Consider the following 19,881-nt stretch of genomic DNA (forward strand, 5'->3'; position numbering starts at 1 on the left):
ACGTGGTCCTTTACCACTAGACAAGATCTCCTGGTTAGACAATGCAGGTGACACAGCTGAAACTTTATCTCAACACGGCCTGAAGGATACCACTGTCTAAATCTGAGATGCTAAAATACTATGACCTACTCTAATACTCTCTCCCAACTCTGTCCATCCTCGTGACTGGCACCCATGCTGGCCCAAATGATGACAACCTCCTGTTCTAAGTGCACAAGCCGCACATTTAATAAACCTTTCACCCAATTCCTTCACTGGTGTTCATCTCTTGGCTTCACTTACAACCACTCCCTGTGGCTTTTGCAGTGAAGCCTCTTAGCCCAAAACTCTTCAGCTCCCCAAACCATGTTTGGTCTGTAATATAAACAACTTCCACTCACCCTAGAAAACTGAGTTGGAATTTCAGTGCAATTATCTGCATACCTTTCCTACAGCGTTTTATCACAATTTGCAGTCCTCAGAGACGAAGGTGAAAGGGGAGGACTAAGGTGGCACCCTCCACTGAGGAGCACCGCCTCACGGGGACACTGCTTTCAGGAATGCCTCCTCGCCAGTACTCTTCCACTGAGAGACACTCTGATCTCAGAGATACAAGAAGTCTAGATGTGGACTAACCAGGCAACCAGTTCATATGCACACACTTACCCAGGCTCTGCTTTGTACCATGTCCTGTGCGAGGTGCTTTAGTCTCTATTAACCCTTTAACTCTCACAGCCTCACAACACACTGGATCATTAACCCCATTTCGCAAATAAATAAATCAAGTTTCAGAGAACGTAAGTGGCTTGCCCAAGTACTTCAGACCAAAGTCTTGTGGTTTTGACACCTTGTTCTTTTTATTCTCACTGTGACCCAGTAAGACAACCAATATCCACAATCCATATTCACAAGAAAATGCATAGCTACAATGTCACAAGGAGCCAATCCTGAATTTGCTCATCTAATGAACTATAAACCTTCAAACTGGTTATAGAAAATGCTCAGCACAGGGCAGACTGCTCAAAAAGAGAGGTCCATTGAAAGCCTGTAATATTAATACTGGCTTTTTTTTTTTTTAACAAAAAGCACTGGTATTATTTAATACAGCTTTAAACAGCTTTAAAACAGTTGATCACCATTTAACACCTCCCACCAGCTCCATACAAACACACACACACACACACACACACACACACACACACACACATATACCAAAACAAAATTCATAAAATTGTCACAGGTAGATAACCTGAGGATGACGAGCATGAAGAAATGAAACACTGGATAATCCATAAATAGTCGCGGAATCCCCAAATAACAGGCATGGTGGATACAACGTACATAATTTGTCATTTTATCTCCCAGATAGATTAAAAATCCTAAAGTAGAGAGAGAAAATAAATACGGAGCCTAGACCAAGATATCAGCTCTCTCAAGCATCTGTCTAATCGGATCCTTCCTTCAACACGTCAGGAACAGGAAGACAGAACAGGAACTCTCAGAGCAAAGGGCTGGAAGAGACTTTGCTGACTGTATAGTCCACCACTTTAATTTCCAATGAAGGAATCTCTGAGCTAATCAAACAATCTTCTTGAAGTCTTCAACCACCCACAGTGCCAGACTAAAGCTACGATCTCTCAGTGTTCGTTTCACAGCACCACGTGTCTGCCATCATCGGAGCTGATAACCTCACTCATCATCCCCAAATATTTGTTTGGTATCCAATTTATATACAGTCATCCAGGAAATCCCACAGACTAAAATGATCACAGTGTGCCAGTGTGACAAACCACTAAGGTGTGTCCTTCCTGCCCTAAAACTCAAATTACTTTTTACTCACATCATTTGCTTATATCCACAGAAATTGGCCAAATGATTTAAATATATATTCCACACTCAGATTTCCCAGAAGAGAAATCCTACAAAAACCACCAGCATGAAATGAATGAGAATGGGACGAGTACCTTCCCCAGAAAGCAATCTCCGGGGTGCCTTTCGTGTAGATGGAGTCGCTGGCATCATTCAGCCCATTGGTGATGCCACTAGAATAGCCCATCACGATGCCACCATCTGCAGACACACTCAGGATATCCTGATGTCCTCCCCCTGATGTCCTCTCCAAGAACTGACCACCTTCTTTAATGCGCTGTTGTATCATTGGAGTGAGTGGCATTTCAAAGCTAAAATAGCTATCAGGCTCTGAGTATAATGTCTCCAGGGACTCTGCACTGTAGTATAAAGAAGTGTTGTCCAAAATGGTTTCAAACTGGGAGCTGTACACGTCGGTGGAGTCCTCCGTATATCCAGGCCCAAGGATGTCTTCATCTTCCCCCTTAACGTGCTCCTCTTGTTCGCTGATCCTGGAAAGTAAATAAGAGTGAAGAATTCCAATATTAGGTTAATGTCTTTATTTCTCCCACTTCAACCATATAAAAAGGACAACATTCTGAAGATCTAACTCTTCTATTCATTGACTTATATCTTAACATATTTGGGAAGGAAGCTATGAAATATAATCAGGTTGAAAAATTCTTGGCATGCATGTGGCTAGGACACTATAAATATTTTAATAAAGTTTCAAACTAGTTTCCTAATGTGTGAATACATCTGGTCCAATGAAGATATGAATAAAATATTCAATTCTCATTTTAGCCAAATATACCGTACACAGATTATTTGCAACTACCAGCATTCCTAATTATAACAGCAGATAAATATATCATGTAAACTTGATACGGCAAAATTTCAGTAAAAATACACCAAACTTTCATCAGTTGATTAATACTTTCTGATTTAAATAAGGCCAAACGCTCTCAAGCAGATGACTGCATCAGAAGCCAAGAGCTGCCCCCTGCTGACAACAGAGCAGCACTGCAGAGAGATTTCACGTCCAAAATTAGATAGCCAATTAACGGCCTAACAAAAAGCCAACAGAAGCAAGGCTAACCAAAGCCTTGAGAGATTAGAAACAGCTCAAAAGTCAACATACAGGGTAGGGCATTCTCTTTGGCACACAAACGTGAACAATTAATATGCAGCATGTTCTACAAATATTAAAAACGAACATTAGGATAACTAAGTAAAATTAAAAACTTGGGAGATAGATCACTACTAAGAGCAAGAGGTCAAGAGTTAGAAAAACCAGAAGCTGAATTTTGGCTGTCTCAATTACTAGCTATATCACTTGAAGCAACTTTACTTAACCTCTCTGAGCCTCAGATTCCTACAAATAAGAATAAAATAGAATTAGGAATTATCTATTAAGCATCTCATAAGTCATCCACATTCCCAGGTATTACTGGAATCCACATTCAACATTGCAATTGGTTTGTTGTTTTTAAATACTGAAGGTCACCCATGGGACCAAATGCTTGTTCTTAATGGCTTCCCACTGCACTTGGCATAAACTGGACCGTTCCTAAGATGATGCTCCTCTCTACCTCTCCACACTCACTGCACCCCACTCTCCCCTGCTGTTTTTTTTTTTTTTTTTTTTTTGAGATGCAGTCTAACTCTATCACCTAGGCTGGGGTGCATTGGTGCAATCTCGGCTCACTGCAGCCTCCGCCTCCCAGGTTCAAGTGACTCTCCTGCCTCAGACTCTCAAGTAGCTGGGATTACAGGCATGTAACACAACGCCTGGCTAATTCTGTATTTTTATTGGAGACGGAGTTAGCCAGGCTAGTCTCAAACTCCTGACCTCGGGTGATCTGCCTGCCTCGGCCTCCCAAAGTGCTGGGATTACAGGTGTGAGCCACCATGCCCAGCCTCCCCTGCTCTTCAGGCATTAGCCACACAGGGGGAGTTTCAAATCTTCAAGCCTGGCACAGGCCTTGGCTTCACACATCTGCAGGAAGCACACACTAGTCAGGGAGCTCAGCAGCCTCCTGTGCACATGCTGTTCCCTCTACCTGGAACATTCCTCCTACCCCTTCTCTGGCTGGCAAACTCTTTCCTTCCTCACGTCTCAGTGTAATTTCCATTTCCACAGAAAAGCTTTGTCCGAGCCATCAACTGGCCTCTTCCCTCCATCCAAATTATTCATTCTTGTAGGTCTCTGTTCTTTCCTTCACAGAACCTAGCACACTTTGTGATCCTATACCTATTAGCATGTTTATGTCATCAATGTTTATCTTCAGTGGTAAATTCCATGAGGACAGTATCCGTAAGCCACATCTATTTTGAACATTCCTTTACGCCCAGCATCTTGCAGTGTCAGGACATAGGAGACAATTGAAAATATTTGTGGGAAGAAAAGAGGAATGAATTATTAATCTGAACAACAGTAAAAGTGTATATTCCAGTGGGAATATAAACACTGGGCCACATGCCACATATCAAGGCCGCTTTGGAGGGAAGTCTGGAGAGCTGATGGGTTGGGGAGGGGAGTGGGAAGGATCCTGCCAGCGATCCCAAAGGAGCACCACTCTCAGTGGGTTTGTTAACTGCAGAGGAAAAGGCATTTCCTTACACCGAACAAAAAAACAAAAAACAACCCTCGGCCTTGACACAGATGCTCTCCCGTATAAACTATAAAATGTGGTGTCATGAGGGCTGACAGAAGAAAAGATGGTACCAATTAGAAGTACAGCACACAACAAATGACTACAATCAAAGGGAGTGGAGAAAGATGCGTCACGTCTGCCATTTATCCACGGTCTAAGCTGGTGTAGATGTCAGAAATGCAGGGAAAGACCAGGAAATACCACATGATGCCAAGTTTCAATCATAAAGGCCATAAATCTCATAAGTAGGAGTTAAACAATGAGAACATATGGGCACAGGGAGGGGAATATCACCCACCGGGCCCTGTCGGGGTGTTGGGGGCTAAGGGAGGGATGGCATTAGGAGAAATACCTAATGTAGATGATGGGTTGATGGGTGCAGCAAACCACCATGGCACATGTATACCTATGTAACAAACCTGCACGTTCTGCACATGTACCCCAGAACCTAAAGTATAATTTACAAAAAAAAAAAAAGGCCATAAATCAAAATATATGCTACTTGTGAGAAGAAGAAATTCCCATGTGAATACCAGGGAACAACTGAATTATAAAAATCTACTTCTGACCCCCTGAGATGTCATTTCAAAACATAGGAAGGGCCCGGCACAGTGGCTCACACCTGTAATCCCACCACTTAGGGAGGCCAAGGTGGGAGGATCACTTGATGCGAGGAGTTTGAAACAGCCTGGGCAACAAAGTGGGACCCCATCTCTACAAAGAGTACAAAAGTTGGCCAGGTGTGGTGGTGCACACCTGTAGTCCCAGCTACTCAGAGGGCTGAGGTGGGAGGATCTCTTGAGCCTGGAAGGTCAAGGCCGCAGTGAGCCGTGATCACACCACCATACTCCGGCCCCGGGGACAGAACAAGACCCTGTCTCTGTATAAATAAATAAACAAACAAACATAGGAAATTGAGTGGGCCCAGACCCTCTGTGTTCATACATGTATGTCGGCTGGACTTAAGGCATTGGTGTTATACCCAGAAGAAATGCCAAGGTTGGAAGTACCAGCTATATAAGGTATGTCAAAAGAGTCCAAACCTTTTCATATTACTAAAGATGACTGTGGGGTATGTTAGTTACCTTGACATTGGGAAACTTGAAATCTGTCAAATGTTAAGAAAATGTCAGAAAAGAATTCACAGTTTAGTGTTCACAGTCTCTTCAGAACTCTGTTTCCCTGGTCCATGCCTAACGGATGACTTTATAACGAGATCACTTTAATATCTGAGAAGCTTAGGAGGAATCTTAGCTTAGAAGGACCTAGCTCACAGTAACTCATCTTATATTCCATGATAACAAGAACCCAAGGTATTGTGACTGAGTTCTCATATCAAGTACAGGATAACAGTTTTCTATGATATGTACCAGGCATCTGAGACAGCAGGGCTACTATGGGAGCTCACCTTTCCCTGTCTCTCTCTGGTTCAGGTGTCTTCTCAAGATGCTGTTTGTTTTCCTGTAGGAAGACCTCATCCTCTCCACTCTCATCAAGACGCACAGGGGAAAATGTCCCCGAGCTAGTGCCAGGCCTCTCTGAAGGAGCTTTCCAGGATTCATCCCAAACATTCTCAGTTAAACTACTTGAATTACACAAACCAGCTGATGAGATGAGATGGCGTGGCACTTTGGAAGACTCTTTGCTGTCAGGAGAGGCTGTTCTTTGCAGTGATGTCTCAAAATCTATAGGATGCTGGGTCTCTCTCTTATCTCCTCCTGTCCACAGTATCTCCACTCCTTGAAATTCCACATGTTTGACCCGGCCTGGGCGTCCCATGGAGCTGCTTCGATCACATCCCCCTGGGTGCTCTCTCCCAAGAGCAGACCTCTGCTCTTTCAAGAAACCAACACTGCCTGCAGAGTGGCAGGTCACTGCTGAGCTCCCGAGGGAGGCCAAAGGACAAGATGGCTCCTGCACACAGACAGCCCCTTTCCTCCCATTATTCATTATCTGGGAAAGCTCTGCCTGAGTGTCTCCAGTTAACAGCGCGGTGAGATCTTTCTGGATGCTCAAATAAAAACTTTCCTCCGTCGTTACTTCAGCTGAAAGAGGTATTTCTGGTAATTTTTTTTGGCCAGCAGGGAGCAGTTTGTTGACTCTCTGTGTTTTACGACTGGCAGTGTCCAGCTCTTTTTCCACCTGCTGAACTGAAAAACTAGAAACAGCATCTTGGTCCAGTACCTTTGTAGCCTGTAATGTTCCGGAAATGATTCTGGCTTCTGTGGCTTTCAGAGCTGAAATCAAAGAGTCAATGGGCTGTAAACTTTGTTCCTTGAGGTGACTTTGAGAGGGGGCCTCTCTGACATCTTTTGGTCCTTCTGTAACACTGTCGAGCCCAGAGTGGCAGCCAGTAAGAGGCTGGACACCCTGCTGCTCTTGTGGGTGGCATGGCAGAGTCTCACCATCAAACTCCAGAGAAGCCCTTAGGCCTTCTCCACCTTCCTCCATGGTCCCATATTCTGGAAATTCATTTGTGACATTTGGTGGGAGTAAAGTGCTTCCTCCATGATCACCTGTGAAGAGAACACAATGGACACATGACTTGTTGTAGAAAGACAGGGCCCAGTAGGTAATAATGCATATTCACACAGATTAGGCACTCAATAATACTTATTAACTTGATTATTGCATTATATCAGTCCTCCCACCACCCTGTAACACACACTTCTCATGACACTGCAGTGATCCCTTCTACTCAGCCTACGCGAGTATAACCACAAAACTTTCGGCCTAGAAGGCAATCTAATGACACCTGCCATATTTAACTTTGCTTCTGATGTCCCATACATGAGGATTTAGAACCTCAGTTGCTTCATATGCAAAAAGGGGTTACAATAAGGATATGTACCAACTTCCAAATACCACTCATGAAACAGCAACTAAAATGTGTATATTGGGCTTAACACTAAAGAGCCCTATGATCTAGCCAACAGTATCTGTGCAGCGCAAGCTCCGAGACAGAGCCTCTGCAAAATGCTTATGATCTATTTAAACTCAGTCAATATGTTTTTTCTGCCAGAAGTCTCCCCTTCATTGTTGGGTTTCTGTGGAGGGAAAAAATGCTTTCAAAACATCCCTGAAAAATAAGAATGAAGCCAACATGGAATGAGAAACTTAGTGTGTTGAGAAAGATTTCCAGGAACCCAACCACAGAAAATTCATTTTTCTCATTTTATTCATTTATTTTCCCAATTGACAAAAGTTTGTTTATATATCTAGATATATGTTTACATATATAAAGTTTATATATATAGTATACAACATAATGTTTAATATATGTGTACATTTGTAGACTAGCTAAATCAAGCTAATTAACAACATACCAGTACTGAACCTCAAATTTTTGGTGTGTAGTGAAAACATTTAAAATCTACTTACTCTTCTAGCAATTTTCAAGTATACAATACATTGTTATTAACTATAGTCACCATGTTCTACAACAGACCTCCTGAATTTATTCCTCCTACCTATCTGCAATTTTGTATCCTTTGACCAGCACCTCCCCAATCCCACCACCCACCAGTCCCTGGTAACCATCATTCTAGTTTCTGCTTCCAAGAGCTCAACATTTTAGATTCTACATATTAGTAAGATCACTACCTGCATAAAATTGTAATGGCATCTTACGAAGAACCCCAATACACGAAGTAAACAGTATTAGTATATATTCACTATATTGAACCAAATTTATAATATTTTCTTGTTAAAATGATAGCCAGTGAGAACTGAAAATGGGGACATTCTGACAAACCAAAACTTTCAATTGGGGGTTTACGGATAGCAGCTGTAGTCCTATCAGCCCTAGTATCCAGTCTTCTTCTGAACTTAGTTTTGGTTACTTTGTATCATGAAAACCCTCATCTATGCTGGAAATACAGTGTACTCACTTTTACTTTATGAAAGAGGACATTAGTTGTTACCATTTTTATTTTATTTTATTTTATTTTATTTATTTATTGAGATGGAGTCTCACTCTGTTTCCAGGCTGGAGTGCAGTGGTACGATCTCGGTTCACTGCAACCTCTACCTCCCGGGTTCAAGCGATTCTTCTGCCCCAGTCTCCAGAGTAGCTGGGACTACAGGTGCGTGCCACCATGCCCAGCTAATTTTTGTTTTTTGTTTTAAGTAGAGACGGGGTTTCATCATGTTGGCCAGGATGGTCTCGATGTCTTGACCTCGTGATCCACCTGCCTCGGCCTCCCAAAGTGCTGGGATTACAGCCATAAGCCATCGCACCTGGCCATTGTTACCATTTTTAAACTACTGCAGAGCTACAACCTTCATATTTAGTGAAATATTTTATAAATGTCTGTGTATATATATATACATTGAAATGGCTGAAAAGACTTGATTCTGCCTGTAATCCCAGCTACTTGGGAGGCTGAGGCACGAGAATCATTTGAACCTGGGAGGCAGAGGTTGCAGTGAGCCGAGATTGCGCCATTGTAGTCCAGCCTGGGTGACAGAGCAAGACTCCATCTCAAAAAAAAAAAAAAAAAAAAAAAAAAAAGATTTGATTTCCAAGGTAACTTGGAAACATCAGTTATCCTAATAACTGATAATTATTAATTACTGATACAATTACTAATAATAGATGTATTGCTATTGAACACACAGTATCCCCCAGTGTGTTAAATAGCAATACCTCTGAGAGTACATGCTGTTTCATATTCCATGTTGTAAAATAATTTGAAATATATACACTTTTTTTTCTTTTTTAAAGACAGGATCTTACTCTATCATCCAGACTGGAGTGTGGGAGTGCGATCATAGCTCACCGCAGCCTCGAACTGCTCGGCTCAAGTGATCCTCTCACTCCAGCCTCTCAGGTAGCTGGGACCACAACAGGCGTGCACCATCATGTCCAGCTAACGTTTTTACTTTTTGTAGAGATGGGGTCTCACTGTGTTGCCCAGGCTGGTTTCAAACTCCTGGCCTCAAATGATCCTCTTGCCTTGACCTTGGGATTACACACATGAGCCACCATGCCTGGCCTGAAATATATTCTTAAAATTAAATCTGAATCAAGTGTTGATGGAATCTAACAAGCACTTCTCTGGGATAGTATTTATAACACCTTCTACAAGACAGAACTAATAAAATGTAGCTTGCTTACATCTGAAGAGGAAGTGACTTTTCAAACAATGAATTGAAAAAGATGATAGCTAAAAACAATAAAGAGCCTTCTTCCTAGGGTGGAATATTGACATTTTATGTCTTTCAGTAAAGAATGCAGTAGGTCTTTTCATGGTTCCACCTTTTAAGATTCAGGCATTTTTAGTATATTCACAAAACTGTACAACTATCACCACGATCTAATTCCAGAACTTTTTTTTTTTTTTGAGACGGAGTCTTGCTCCGTCACCCAGGCTGGAGTGCAGTGGCGCGATCTCGGCTCACTGCAAGCTCCGCCTCCTGGATACACGCCATTCTCCTGCCTCAGCCTCCCGAGGAGCTGGGATACAGGTGCCCATCACCACGCCTGGCTAATTTTTTGTATTTTTTTAGTAGAGATGGGGTTTCACAGAGTTAGCCAGGATGGTCTCGATCTCCTGACCTTGTGATCCGCCCGCCTCGGCCTCCCAAAGTGCTGGGATTACAGGCGTGAGCCATGGTGCCTGGCCATTCCAGAACATTTTTATCACTCCCAAAAAGAAACCCTGTATCCATAAGCAGCCACTCCCCATTTCAGCTTTTCTCAGCCCCTGGTAACTACCAATATACTTTCTGTCTCTATGAAATGGTCTGTCCTGGACACTTCATATAAATGCAATCATACAATATATGGCATTTGGGGTCTGGCTTCTTTCACCTGGCACAAGGTTGTCGGGTGTACTCATGTCATATCATCTATCACAACTTCATTCCTTTTATTTTATTATTTTTTACATGTAAAGAGAGACAGGGTCTCTCTATGGTTCCCAGGCTGGTCTCAAACTCCTGGTCTCAAGCAAATCTCCCAGTTCAGCCTCCCAAGTAGCTGGACTACAGGTATGCGCCACTGAGCCTGGCTGAGAACTTCATTCTTTATTATTGCCAAATAATGTTTCATCATACGGGAGCAGTCTTTTCTTTGGCCATTCATCAGTTGATGAGATATTGGAGTTGTTTCCACTTGTTGGCTGCTATGAATAAAAAATGTGTACATAAGTTTCAGGGTCTAAATATATTTTTTCTTTTCTTCCTTTTTTTGAGACAGGGTCTCACTCTGTCACCCAGGCTGGAGTGCAGTGGGACGATCATGGCTCACTGCAGCCCTGACCTCCTGGGCTCAAGCCATTCTCCCACCTCAGCCTCCTGAGTAGCTGGGACTACAGGCACAGGCATGCGCCACCATGCCCAGCTAATTTTTCTTTTTTTTTTTTCTGGCAGAGATGGGGTTCCACCATGTTGCCCAGGCTAGTCTCGAACTCCTGGGCTCAAAGGATACGCCTGCCTCGGCCTCCTAAAGCGCTGGCATTACAGACATGAACCACCGCATCTGGCCTAAATATATTTTTTATTCTCTTCTGTATATACCTAGGAGTGAAATTTCTGGATCATATAGTAAACCTATGTCTAATATTTTAAGAAACTGCTGAACAGTTTTCCAAAGCAAATGCACTATTTACATTCCTACAAGCAATGTCTAAGATTCTATTATTGTCTGTTTATTGTTACAGACATCCTAGAAGTGGTATCTCACTGTGATTCTCATTTGCATTTCCCTAATGACTAATTATGTTGAGCACCTTGTCATGTGTTTTTTGGCCATTTGTGCATCTTTTTTAGAGACATGCCCATTTGATGGCTGAATTATTTGTCTTTTTATTACTGAGTTCTAAGAGTTCTTTATATATTCTGGACATAAGTTCTTTATTAGATGTACACTTTGCAAATGTTTTCTACCATTCTGTGAGTGGTCATTTTTCACTTAATTGACAGTGTCTTCTGAAGCACAGAAGTTTTTACTTTTGCTGAAATCCAAATTATCCGTTTTTCCTTTGGTCTCTTGTGCTTTTTGTATCATATGTAGCAAATCATTGTCTAAACCAACGTCACAAAGATTACTTTTACGTTGTCTTCTAAGAGTTTTGCAGTATTTGCTATTACATTTAGCTCTCTCATCCACTTTCAATTAATTTTCGTACACGATGTGAAGTAGAAATCCAACTTCATTATTTTGTATGTGGATATCCAGTTGTCCCAGAGCTGTCTGTTGAAAAGACTATTCTTTACCCATCAAAAAGCCTTGGTGCCCATGTCAAAAATCAAACATATACATATATTAATATATATGCAAAGGTTTATTTCTGGACTCTCAAGTCCATTGAGCTAGATGCCTATCTTTTTTTTTTTTTCTTTTTGACAGGATCTCACTCTGTCGCCCTGGCTGGAGTACGGTGGGTGGGGCAATCACAGTTCACTGCAGTGTTGACCTCCTGGACTCAAGCGATCCTCCCACCTCAGACTTCCGAGTAGCTGGGGCTATACGCATGCACCACCATGCCTGGACAATTTTTCATTTTTTTTAAGAGACAGGGTCTCACTACATTGTCCAGGCTGGTCTTGAACTCCTAGGCTCAAGTGATCCCTCCCGCCTCAGCCTTCCAGTGTCGGGATTACAGGCATGTAGCACCACACCTGGCTAGATGCCTATCTTTATGCCAGAATAACACTGTCTTCACTATTGTAGCTTTGCAGTAAGTGAAATCTGGAAGTGTGAGTCTCCTCCAACCTTGTTCTTCCTTTTTCAGGTTGTTTTGGTTACTCTCGGCCCCTTGAATTTCCCATTACTTGTAGAATCAACTCGTCAGACAGCTGTGATTTTGATAGGGGCTGCAATGAATCTATACAGTACTGGCTTCTTAACAGTATTACTATTACATCTTTTGTTCCATGACCATGGGCTGTCTTTTCACTTATTTAATCTTCTTTAATTTCTTTTAGCCATTTTTTTTTATAATTTTAAATGTACAGATTTTCAATTTATTCCCCTAAGATTCTATTTCTTTTGATATTGCTTTCCAAATTTCTTTAGATCATTCAGTAGCCATGTATAGAAATTCAATTTGTTGCTGTATGTGAATCTTATATCCTACAACCTTGCTTAACTTGGAGCATATAATAACATATTTGTAGATTCCTCAGGATTCTACATACCAGATCATGTCATCTGTGGATAAAAGCTTTACTTCTTCCTTTACAATCCCAATCCATCTTTCCTAATCAAGTCTCTGTCAACCCCCTTTCACATGTTATACCATTGCCTCTAAACTGAAGTAGGAGGCAGCCCATGAATACCCTGAAAAGATTTGTTCTAATCCTAATACACACTGGAAATAAGCTTAAGCATACATACATTCTGAATGCATAGACATACACACGCTCCTCTGCCTTTGTTCAACTTCCTTTCTCTACCTGACATACTTTTTCTTCTCATTTCAACATAAATCAGATTATCTTCACTTTTCAACCCTAAACCAAATCCCCTGTCCTTAATTAAGCCTTCCCTTGCTCACCAACTCTTGAAAAAAGTCCTCTCCTCTGTATAAATAAATGTCAAAAAGACTTTTGCTGTATGGTATATATAGTGTAAATATACAAAACAAATAAGCATAATGTTACTCACACCTTAAAGCTTCCAAAGACAATAATGTTTAACCCATCATGAAGTGTTTTAAGAAAACTGACCATAGTGACTACTGAAGCTGTATTTATAAACTGCACGAAAACATGTAACAGTGAAATCCATTCAACAAAGGGAAGAAAAGTTAAACTTAGACACTTGGGAGCCCACTTTGCTTTAACAGTTTCAACTGCCCTCTGGAAAAAACAAACAAACAAACAAACACACACACACACACACACACACACACACACAAACTGAACACTGGCCCCAAGAGAAGCGACCAAAAGATATCAAGGGGCCTCAGAGAATTCTGATAATTCCTTCACCCCATTTTTAATAGTTTTCATTGAAATGTCCCTCAGAAAGGGGCAGCAAATTCAACAATTGTGGGCAAGTGCTTGTGATGTCTGATATAACAACTTGGCAACCGGTCAAAGAAAACGAGGTCAGATAAGAGGGAGAAAGGGCAAGGCAAAGCCCTGCGTGACAGATTGCTTGCTTTACTATTAAATACTGGAGTAGTTTCTCGTGGTCTGTGTTTACTGTTCTAAGAACTGGAACAGACGGGGGGAGACAAATGTTCTGAGAGGCGAAAGGACCTGAACAAGGTCAATAAAATGATGTTCAATAAAGTATTGTTTTAGAACTGTAAGTCAGGACTAAATTTCTAGTCTTCTGTCTCTCAGGAGTAAAAGCCTGGGAGAAACTCAGGGACACTGAACTGTGAGAGACCACCATTCATCATTGTTTTTTTTTCTTTTCTGAGATAGGGTCTCACTCTGACACCCAGCTGGGGTGCAGTGGCACCATCATAGCTCACTGCTGCTCAGCCTCCTCCAGTGCTTAAGTGATCCTCCAGCCTCAGCCTCTGGAGTAGCTGGAACCACAGGCATGTGCCACCTCACCCGGCTAATTTTTTTATTTTTATTTTTTTGTAGAGACGGGGTTTCCCTATGTTGCCCAGACTGGTCTCGAACTCCTGGGCTCAAGTGATCCTCCCACCTTGGCCTCCCAAAGTGCTGGGATTACGGCGTGAACTAACGCATTTAGCCAAGACCATCATTTCTAAGAGCAGTAATGTTAACAAATATAATGAAGAATAAAACCAGAAGTGTTCTAGTTGTAGCTTCTGGGTAGAAACAGCCTTCATCATCATGTCCCTAAGGATTCAGCATAACAGCAAGAATTTCCTTTCAAATAAGGCACCCTCTGTCACACCCCATGAGCAGTTTATTTTTGCTGTTTGCATTGGTTATCACAACTTGACTGTGTTGTTAATCCCGACCTTTTATTTAGAATTTCTGATTTATTCCTTATGTTTAAAAATTGGGACTATATGCTAAGATAATTTTTTAAAAAAAGACCAAATTATCGTTTTAAGATTTTTTTAAGCTGCTCCCTTGTAAAACAGGGCCTTAGATACTTCCTATTAAGTGCCCATTGTTTCCAAAATTCATTCACGCATTCAGCAAATATTGATTACCTGCTATGTACTAAACACAGCGGATTCAAAACTGAGTATTTCCAGAACATGAAAAGTCTGTTTGGCATGTTAGAAAGCTCGCCTTGGTGGAATGTGAAGGATGTGTAGCAGAGAGGGCACAAGCATAGACTCAGGAATAACCACGCAGGCTTCTGGCAATAGTACAGGTGAGAGACGGTGAGTGCTAGAGCCAGAACAAAGGCAGAATAGACAAGAACAAAGATGCAAGGGGTGCTGCATCTCCCACGACACTCTACTTGGACCGGCATCCATGCCCCTCATCTCCTCATCTCCTCTGCCCCATTGAAATGGGGCAACTCCTCTGCCCCATTGAAATGGGGCAAACTCCTCTAGTTTCAACATGGCTTCTTCCAACTGCTGTGAGCTCTTACACCAAACCTGAAACTTGTTAACACTTTCCCTTTCCGTCTACATCTATTACTAATGTAAGAATCCACTGAAAACATTTCCCCTCCAGTGAGCCTTCCTGAATTAGTCCTACCTGAATTTGGTCTTGTATGTGTGACAAAGGGACTCAGGGACTTGTTAAATATAAAAAAAGAACTTTAGCACTTACCTAAATATAAACCACACACTAGTAGAATGTGAATTAATAAAGAGTTCATACTTTACTGCGTGTATTTTTCCCCTTAAGGAAATGAAAATGTAGTGTAGAGTGTGGAGGAGGGAAGAGAGAAGAGTTTTCACATTCATGTGAAATACATGTACTTTTTGGAGGTATCTATTTATAGTCCATTAGAAGTCATACTTTTCTATCAGAGACTTTATCTGCTGCTTTGTGTATCTGGTTAGATTCCTAACAAGTCGTGTTTCCTGTTGTTTAGCAAAGATGCTTTTCCTGCAATGACATATAAACCCACTGATTTTTTAAAAACCTTTTTTCTTTTAATTTAGTATATTGAGAAAGAAATGAGATACATTTGAATGTTAACAAGATGAATTTTAGGAGTGCTTTGGGTTATATATTAAGTAGTCATCTGTTTCTGGAACACAGGGACAGAGCTGTAATAAAATGAAACGAAATAGAAAGAAATTTCTTCAAATTGTGGGAAAATAAGCCTGTTCCATAAGATTGGCTGCAGAAAAACCAGGGTCTTTCTAAGAATTATCCTGTTTGAGGAGCAGTAAATCAAACAGGTTTTCTTCCACTCTGGCTAGCAAACTCCTGAAAAGACAATAGTTCAAGAAAAACAAAATATAAGAACTATTTGCCACATCTACCGTAGACTCGGTCACTGTAAGCTGAAATTTGAACCAGATAAAACCGTTTTCATGCGGGATTCTCAGCAACAGGACATACGTTTCCCCAGACTATATGGCAGTCACATCTATGCCTAGGTTCCTCAGGAGAGCCACGGTTACGGATTCTACACACATATATTTTCTAGAACCTGGGATCAGTCATGCCATTTTTTAGTAAAAGGTTTTTGTTTTGTCTTGTATTGTTTTGTTGCCACAAAAATATAAACTCTAAAAGGCAAGAACTTTATTTGCTTTCTTTACAATTATATCTCCAGAGCCTATAACAATTTTACCTAGCAAAATGGGTCTTTTTGTTGAAGCAATCAATTATGAATGTCCCGGAACCAATAGGATACCAATTAATAGAAGGTGAAAGCCAGATGAGGTGGCTCACGCCTGTAATCCCAACCCTTTGGGAGCTTGAAGCAGGAGGTTCGCTTGAGCTCAGGAGTTCAAGACCATCCTGGGCAAACAGGGAGACCCCTCCTCTACAAAAAATTTAAAAACTTAGCCAGGTGTGGTGGTGTGTGCCTGTGCTCCCAGCTACTTGGGAGGCTGAGGTGAGAGGACTGCTTGAGCCTGGGAGGTTGAGGCTGCAGTGAACTGTGATTGTGCCACTGCCCTCTAGCTGGGACAACACAGCAAGATTCTGTCTCAACAAACAAACAAACAAACAAACAAAAAACCTTAAGACAGAAGCAAAAAATCAGCCTCCTTCAACATAAGCAAAACACTATATGTTAGTGTCACCCAAGTCCTACCCGTTGCTTCTAAGTCCAGGCTTGAAAAGGATTCGGGAAACAGTAGGGCGCTTCCTGATATTAGAGCCAGTTCATTCTCTCATTTACTCAGCCAACATTTTTTGTGGACCATGAATGCATCAAGCAGCAGAGAAAAGGGCAACAAACAAGAGCAACTTGGCCTCTGTCATCAAGGAGCTTACAATCCAGCAGCTCCATCTATATATATTGTCTGCTCACAAACAAAGTTCAGGCAGTGGTAAATTTCAGTGGAGATAATCTCAGCCTATTCTAGAATTCAGCGTGATCCTACATGAGCTAATACCATTAAGTATAAATTTCTCAATGGATTTCTCTCTAACACTGTGTTGTCCAATTTGGTAGCCATATCCACAGAAGCCTATTTACATTTACATTTAAGTTACTTAAAATTTAATAAAATTGAAATTGTAGTTCCTTAGTGCTCCATACCATATGTAGCTAATACCTACCATACTCCACTATACAGATATATGGATATATATATACATATATATAGCTTATGTAGATATATACACACACACACACACACACACACACACAGATATCCATATATCTGTATAGTGGAGTATGTATGTCTGTATAGATACCTGTATATTTCTGTATCTGTCTATACACAGAGAACATTTCCGTCATCACAGAAAGCTCTATTTGAAAGTGCTGCCCTAGAGCCTTTCTACTCAGTGTGGTCTTGATAAAGCAGCATAGATATCACCAAGGAGGCTTGTTAGAAATTCAGACTCTCAGGCACCAACTCAGACATTCCCAATCAGAATCCTGTTGGTTTCTAACGAGAATCCCAGAGGATTTGTATACACGTTACAGGATGAGAAACACACCTCCAGAAAACTACAATATCTACAAGTCATTCTGATTACATTTAATACCTACTTTTTTATTTTAAAAGAGATCATAACTGCCTGCCTCCTAACTCAGAGGTCCAACTGTTCAATCAAATAGACATCAAATAAAGTAAGTTCCAAGAAAACAATCTCATTACTGCAAAGAGAAACACTTGATCATTCTGGTCTGGGTTTACCCTCGAATTAGCAAGTAACCTCGGTCCCTTTCCAAGAGAGGAAGAGAATTGCCTCTGCTGTAATATGACCCCTTCTTGATTTTATAGCTCATAGTAAATTTCTCTCACAATGAATGGCCAATGACTCTCTACTTACACAAAAAGATCATAAAATAACTGCAAATGTAAACTTGACCATTAGTCAAAACCTGTATATTATTATTTGTACACAGCCTTAAAAAAATTACTTTGGAGCTTAAAGAAATGGGCTCAGGGAAGGGTAAGGCCTTTTCAATTTTTAAAAACCAGAATATTTTCCCAAGGTTTTTAATGTTCATATCTTTGGATGCATTGCTTGTAAAATAGAAATGTACGGGGAAATTCAGTCTGATAAGATACTATGGAGAATGCACTAAGGGTCTTATAATCTATTTCCTATGACTATAGTTCATCGGATTTTCAATCCTTTATAAATTATGGCTAACCCAGCCACTAATAATCTGTTTTCCCTCCTTTCTACATGTGATATTCATAAATGCAATAACATCTTTGGTGTTCTCTGTTCCCTAATGAATACCAGTTAGTAAACACCTTAAAACATATTAATATTTGTTAGTACAAGAAAACTATAAATTAGTAAGCTATTTTAACACTTGAAAATTTATAGAAGCAAGCTTAAAAACACATTCCCCTCACTTGTCAGAAAGGAATTCAGTTCCAAAGACGAGGGCAGGAAAAAGAGTGACCACTCTGATCCCTTAGTGTGAAATTTCATAAATCTGTAAGATTGGAAGATAAATGCTTAATTTACAAAACAAATATAAAGAGCAAGCCTTGCAGAGTTAAAAAAAATCTCAAATGCATTTAATTTATAAGTAACTATAATCCTTAACTGTAATAATTATCAACATTTTTACGTTTAATAATCAATAAACTTCACCAGCAACACAGTGATACATGACTCAAATTTGCAATGCAATAGTAAAATTTGTATTACAATAAAACAAGAGGATAATCTAACCCATTTTGCCCAGCAATAGAAAATAAATTTGGTATGATAAAAATAACTGAAAAATGAATATGAGTAATGAGAATTACTAAATGAGTAATCTAAATACATTATATTTTAAGACACTCTCTTCACCCTAAGAAAAGTCACGTTTTGAAGAAAACTACGGTATGTAATCCAGGATGCTGGCTATTGTCTGGACACTGATAATGCTAAAGGCACAGATATTTAAGTTGTTTATGTGTTAGGAAAAAAAAAAAAAAAACAGGAAAAGGCCTGCCAACCACTACACAAGCTTCTAACGTGTGCACACGAACAGAAAATATTCCATTAATTGGACACGCTTTCCCCAAGTGATTAATAGTTACAGCTGTGCTTACGGCAAACTAAATTTCACATACTAATGATTCAGAACCCAATTTTTCTTATTCAGCTCTAATCCCTAGAGAAATGATACTAGTTTACCATTCAGTCAATTTCAGAGGCAGCTCTGTGAGCTAAGGAGTGGCACCGCATACAGCATACCAAAGGGAAGCTTGAGTGAGACAGGGAACAGCCCATTAATTTTAAACCGAAGTCTCTGCAACTGTGCAGAGCACTGTTACCTGTTACAGAGAAGAAACACTAAGCTGTAAGAGCTGAATTTGAGCTCATCTTTAAAATTGCCGTTTTTCAAAGCTGGTTTCCTTTTTCAACCAGTGGGGTTCTCCACTCTTGTCTGCCTCTCTTTGTCATAACTTCTGGTTTTTTATATCCACATCTTGTGCTTCTCCTTTCAGCCTTTTACCTTCTGATCAGGGATGCCCCTCTGATTTCATCCATTCTGTCCATTTTCTACGATCCTTTCTGTTGGGGAATCCATACTTTTAAAAATCCAATTGTAAAATTTCTCTCTTTACTGACTCTTTAGTTTTAATTTTATTTTTAAAAGCCAAAAAAAAGTTTAAACTAAACTTTTAAATAACCCCACAGTCTCGCTCACAGCAAGCTTTCTTCTGCTAAAATTAACACAGATATGGTAAGATTAATATAAACTGTTTCTTATATATGTAGGAAATATTGGGACATTTAAGAATTTGATGTTTCAAAAAACCATACAATTCTTTTAAAAAATAATCATGAATGCCAAGCAGCTGGAGTTCTTCGCAGTGATGATCAACTACAGCTGTGGACTTCTTTAAACTTCTGTCTATGAAGACAGATGTTAGGTGCAGTGGTAAACACGCCACCT

The 19,881-nt window shown here is 40.5% G+C and overlaps 1 protein-coding gene across 11 annotated transcripts in view; it reads right to left on the reverse strand.

Annotated features, from left to right (window-relative positions):
• Positions 1-19,881, reverse strand: part of PSD3 (pleckstrin and Sec7 domain containing 3) — a 713,864-nt gene that overhangs the window by 336,305 nt on the left and 357,678 nt on the right. For all 11 annotated transcript variants that reach the window (XM_003823634.7, XM_055116331.2, XM_063607125.1 and 8 more), the window contains 2 exons: positions 5,893-7,000; positions 1,944-2,339 (listed from right to left, as the gene is read on the reverse strand). In XM_003823634.7, the coding sequence (XP_003823682.5) occupies positions 1,944-2,339; positions 5,893-7,000 (1,504 nt within the window). The remainder of the gene's footprint in view (positions 1-1,943; positions 2,340-5,892; positions 7,001-19,881) is intronic.

This window comes from Pan paniscus, chromosome 7 (genome assembly GCF_029289425.2).
Source record: "Pan paniscus chromosome 7, NHGRI_mPanPan1-v2.0_pri, whole genome shotgun sequence".
NCBI classification, from domain to species: domain Eukaryota; kingdom Metazoa; phylum Chordata; class Mammalia; order Primates; family Hominidae; genus Pan; species Pan paniscus.